This window comes from Branchiostoma floridae, chromosome 2 (assembly GCF_000003815.2).
Source record: "Branchiostoma floridae strain S238N-H82 chromosome 2, Bfl_VNyyK, whole genome shotgun sequence".
Taxonomy (NCBI): domain Eukaryota; kingdom Metazoa; phylum Chordata; class Leptocardii; order Amphioxiformes; family Branchiostomatidae; genus Branchiostoma; species Branchiostoma floridae.
The window spans coordinates 6,728,784-6,734,392 of NC_049980.1; the positions used below are offsets into that span (position 1 = coordinate 6,728,784).

General features: G+C 44.1%; 1 protein-coding gene across 1 annotated transcript in view; it reads right to left on the reverse strand.

The window, feature by feature from the left end:
* Positions 1-69: 69 nt before the first annotated feature.
* The window catches only part of LOC118410224 (gonadotropin-releasing hormone receptor-like), a 9,531-nt gene continuing 3,991 nt past the window's right edge, over positions 70-5,609 (reverse strand). Inside the window, exons 2-5 of the mRNA XM_035811785.1 lie at positions 4,290-4,448; positions 3,676-3,852; positions 1,994-2,195; positions 70-846 (exon numbers count right to left, since the gene is read on the reverse strand). Coding sequence (XP_035667678.1) covers positions 353-846; positions 1,994-2,195; positions 3,676-3,852; positions 4,290-4,448 — 1,032 coding nt within the window. The 3' untranslated portion in view covers positions 70-352. The remainder of the gene's footprint in view (positions 847-1,993; positions 2,196-3,675; positions 3,853-4,289; positions 4,449-5,609) is intronic.

Sequence of the window (5,609 nt, forward strand, 5' to 3'; positions counted from 1 at the left end):
AAAAGTTTTTCTTGTCATTCTTTTAAAATACACGTATCATGTCATTTTTAAAACTTTTTTCCATACATATGTGTGTGTGTATCATATCATCCTTTGACATAAGTCCTTATTTTCCTTAAGTACAATATAAATGCAGCAGTAAAAGCCTTCATTGTTTTCAATAGATTCACACATCACTGCATCAAAGCATTGCCACCAACACCAAGAGAATACATCATCTTACAGTGCTATATTGTGCATAAAGTAGATGCTTGCGTACATATTTCCAATTTTTTTTGGCAGAACTCTGGACATATGCATCTTCACGTTTTGTATAAAGAACACAGATAAGGTCCCCTCTATATATCGGTTACTATACCCTACTCCCAGATAGTTGGTCCTGAGTCACAATTCTTGAGGAATTCCTGCGACTCACTTCAACGTAGACCGTCGGCGTCAGGCTGTTCATCCGGTCCCGCTGCTCACTTCTCCTAAGGGACGACAGTCGGGTACACGCAGCCGCCTTGGTAGAGTCCAGTTTCCTGGCATACTCTTCAGGCTCCAAACAAGCCTGGTACCAGTTCACCAGAAACGACTTCCCGGGTTTCCTCGTCACCACGCTCTTACCGTACACCACGGGGTTAACGCAGGCGTTGGACACCCCAAACAGGTACAGCACGTCGAAGATGATCTGGTTGATCGGGTACTCGTGCTGGAAGAAGAGGTGCCACATCATGACGCAGTAGAAGGGAGTCCAGCAGACGAAGAAGGTGGTGAGGATGCCGGCGGCCATCTGTAGGGTCCGGACTTTGGCCTTGGAGAAGAGGCGTTCCCGCTGACCGGTCTTGTTGCCAGTCTCCAGGTTGTCTAAAAGGGACAAACAAAGACAAGAAAAAGTATAGAACCTGAACTGCTCATCTACATTGTGTATAGGGTAGAATACTATCCTTATAGTCCCCATTCCCTTCCTACTATCCCTAATTTTACCGGACATTTCGCCTATTTCTCCCAACCCTTGCTTTCCCTCTTCAAAAGTCAAACTGTGTGATAATATCTCCCCTTGTTAATCTCTGCTCATATGGAAACGTCCTCATTTGCATAACTCCCCTGATTGGTTATCCTCCTAAATTAAGTTAATTGGCCACCTGTCTGTGGCGCGCGGGGACAGGTGTAGCGCTGTGAATAGTGTGCCCAACGTAGAATACATACAGTCAAAACTGGTCGCGCACCACCTAACGTTACAGTCACAAGCCACATTAAAACAGTTCCGTCCATTTTCACATAGTTAACTCCACTCTGTCCTATGCAAACACCAGTCCCCAGCAATAATTTTCTACTTCTCAGTCCCTTGAGTGGTTGCTGAATCCAGGTTTGTATTTGTAACTTTGTCTCGTTTGTTTATATAACACCTGTTGGCGACAACGTTGCGGATTTTCGACAAATTTTCCCTCGCGCTTACACTGACATGCGACGCATTTGCTAATGAAGCCCAGCTAAGCAGTTTTTTTTGGAAATCGTTCTTTAGTCATCGCATTAAAAAATGATAAAAATAAATGTTAGTAAGGTATCTACATAGGGATGGCGATACCGACTTCCGACGAACTTTAACCCAGTGAGAAAACAAAGACGATGCAGTTGTTGGGACAGATTGTTGAAGACCGAGAGACTCGGTCGAAAATACTGGTTAATGAAATTTTTCGCAGTTGGAGAAAAGTTTATTTGTCAATAACCGCTTATGTGTTGTTTTGCTATGCATGTTTCTTTCTTCTTTTCATATATAACGCTAGTTGACCTTTATTCGCAGGGTAACCTATATCCGTTGTATCTAAAAACAGGATATTTAGGGATATCACGTTAATGGACGGCGGTTTCAAATTGCATTTTTTTTTCAACATAATGCAGTCTGAGACCACCGTCCGTCGACTTGATATCCACAAATACCCTGGTGTTAAATACAACGGATGAAGGTTACCCCGCGAATAAAGGTGAACTAGCGTTACATGTAGATACTCACTAGTTCCCCTCCAGTGCCTAAAGAGGCTGACGAAGATGCAGACGTAGCAGGCGACCATGATGACCATGGGTGCCGGGTACATGACCACGAACACCAGCATGTTGTACAGGTCCTCCTGCCACTCTGCCGAGTAGAAGTTGTACGTCACACACTGGTGGAACGACGGTACGTACTGGTGAACCTCCACGTGGAAAATCACGGCCTGGGAAACGTAATGTTACACAGAATGTCAGCTACCATCATCTGAAAACATGCAGCCTGAAACGTAATGTTACACAGAATGTCAGCTACTATCATCTGAAAACATGCAGCCTGGAACGTAATGTTACACAGAATGTCAGCTACTATCATCTGAAAACATGCAGCCTGGAACGTAATGTTACACAGAATGTCAGCTACTATCATCTGAAAACATGCAGCCTGGAACGTAATTGTTACATAGAATGTCAGCTACTATCATCTGAAAACATGCAGCCTGGAACGTAATGTTACACAGAATGTCAGCTACTATCATCTGAAAACATGCAGCCTGGAACGTTATGTTACACAAAGAGTCAGCAACTATCATCTGAAAACATGCATTCTGAACGTTATGTTACACAGAATGTCTAGATCTGCTACTATCTTTTGAAAACATACAGTCTATTTTTCAACTCCATACACACGTATTGGTTTCAAAACCACAATAGTGTGGACTGACAATGCATGTGCAACAACTAGGGGTGGGTACTGGTACAGGAAATTCAGGTCCAGGTATATGGTCCAGGTCCAGAGTATCGACCTGAACCTGGAACTAACTGTCTGTGAAAACTTGTGATTGGGAGATACAGTATACTGAAACAAATTAAAGGTCCAATTTGCTACAAAGAATCTGTCAATCGCAAATGCGTTGCACGTTAATGTGGTCGTAAGCCGGTAAGGGTAAATTTGTGGAATAATCGCAATTGAAATGTTTGGTCGCAAACAGGTGCTAGGTGCAGCCCAGTGATATACGCGCTTTAAACAACAGTCAATGACAAGGAAGCCATAAAATATTGTAAACGGACACATTTCGCAGTGGTTACGTTAGCGTGGTTGAAACTGCCATTGAGGCTAGAATTTTACTGTAAAATTGGAAATGTTCGCTGTAGTTTTTTTTGTTTATTTTAAGTTTGCGGTGATGAAGAGTTCATCGCGAAAAATCATCACACAAACCACCGCAAATATTTCCCGTTTTACAGTCTGTTTTCATGTATTTCCCAACATCATGGCATTCGTGCTCCATTCATAGTGCCACACATGCACCTGTCCCCGCACACCACGGCCAGGTGGTCAATTAACTCAATTTTACAGGATAACCAATCAGGGGAGTTATGCAAATGTACACATATGCTAATGAGGTAGGGGGAAAGGTGCACAGTTTGACTTTTGGGAGGGAAAACGGGAGGTAGTGGGGAGAAACAGGCGAAAAGTCGAGTAGAATAGGAATAGTAGGAAGGGAATGGGGATGTTCAGATGTGAAGAGGTGGGTAGTATCTTTACCCCACACACCCACCCTCTTATGGATATATTCTTTCCTTGCTCTCTGGTCAAGGATGGGGACTTTTTCCGCACCCTTGCCTCATTTTTCGGCGGTGTATGGTTGTCGCGTTGTGAACTTTCCACTATTGAGGTCAACATAATGACATTTAATATTATCTTACCTGCGGTATGCAAAAGATGAGGCTGAGCGCCCAGGACACGATGACCATGCTCCGAGCTCTCTCGGGAGCCTGTCCCTTCTTGAGTGGGAATGCGATGGCAACACATCGGTCCAGACTGATGCACACAGTGATGTAAGTGGACAGGTACAATCCCAGCATCTGCGTGGTAAACATTAGCTTTCAGTATATATACTAGTATTGTGGTCTAACGTGAGAGGGAGTATGAGGTAGCCCTCTCGCAGATTATTGCATACAAGCTATTACCAGACATTGAAACGTCCCCTGCAGTTCGAAATAAATGTGCTAGAGGGCCCAATCTCATGCCACCTATTCCCCGACTACAAAAGCTATCTACTAACCAAAATTCTGAACATCAGAATCAAAATTGGGTGCTCCACTGCAGTACCATACCTAGCCGTAAGGGGTGCTAAAATCTAACAGTTTTCCTTTGACTAACACCTGCAAATGTCACCAAGATCCATCCACAGACAATCCAATACATGCACCCGAAAACGTAACCTTCTTTGTGAGGGTATTAAAATTCAACAAGTACACTGTCACCATGTCAGCATTTCTTTCATTGCAACACGAAAGCTCACCTGGCCGTACTTGACGATCCTACACATGGTATCTCCCGCCCACCAGGAGACGGTGTAGGCCCAGATGGCCTCGGACGGCATGGTGATACACGTGACCAGCAGCTCCCCTACCGACAGGTGCAGTAACAGCAGGTAGATGCCGGACCTGCGCCGCAGCCGCAACGTCGCTCGGGCCTGCAGATGGTTTAAATCGGACGAAAAGAACAACGGTTGGTGCATGGAATAGTTGTTACAGTATTAGGCTAACGTCGCATTTCTATACCGGGCCCGACCGGGCTGTTTGTGGAAACATAAGATAGAAATGCATACACGTAAAAACACTAATAATGGCAACGACTATTCTCTTTAGGTCTTGTGTAGTTTGGTGTCTTTTATATCATACTTTTCGTTCTCGAAAGTTGCTTGGCCGGGTCGCGGTTTGGAAATGTGACGCGTGCCTTAACAACAAACCAATACCATGTAACATTAAGGAAAATTGTGGACACCTTCGTCTATGAATAGTTTGCCGCATGAAAATGATTGCCGGGGGTTTGTGAATATAGATATATTTCGGTCTGTGTGTTTGTTCTTTTTATTTTCCGCAGTTTATATGAATAGTGTAGAGTGACCGGATGTGAGGCGGACGACAGTACATGTAATAGTGTAACGGGGATTGGCAGGATGGGAAAGTTGTCTTGGCCCCGGTCCAAATTTGCCCCCCAAAGATGAGGAGGTTGATTTGGCCTGGGTCCAAGGTTGTTCCCCAAAGACGAGGAGATTGATTTGGCCTGGGCCCAAGTTGTATAGACAGAAAAGCGAGATATCCACAATAATGAATCAAGCAGAAAATTCACAATCTCAATATCTTAACGAGGTATGGGATCTTCGATTTCTTTTACTAAGTTTATATTGCACAAATGCACTGCCTTTTGACAATGTCCTTCTGATCTCATTTCCATTGGAAGAAAGAGAAATGGAAATGGACCTCACTTTAGATCTCCGGCCTCATTGTGGCAAATGTGATAGGATGAATACGAACCGGGGGTCAAGCCCAAACGACAGAGCCCTCAACGAATTTCATACCTAAAATCATTTTACATTGAGTATGTTCCGTTGACTCTTCAGTCATCATTTTGCATGTTATTCAAATTATAAAGTCAAGCGTTACAGAAATCCAATTTAGGTCACGGCGAGGTCGAAACATCCTCCTACGCAGGACAGCCAAACTGCCTGTCTGGATGTGCCCTGCTCTTTCAACCGTCACTCTTAGTTCCTGGGGACGTCCCCCCAAACCAGCTGTCAGCCAAACAGAGAATAGACTTTTCGTTATTAAAAGCTGTCTCGCATGTATAAGGC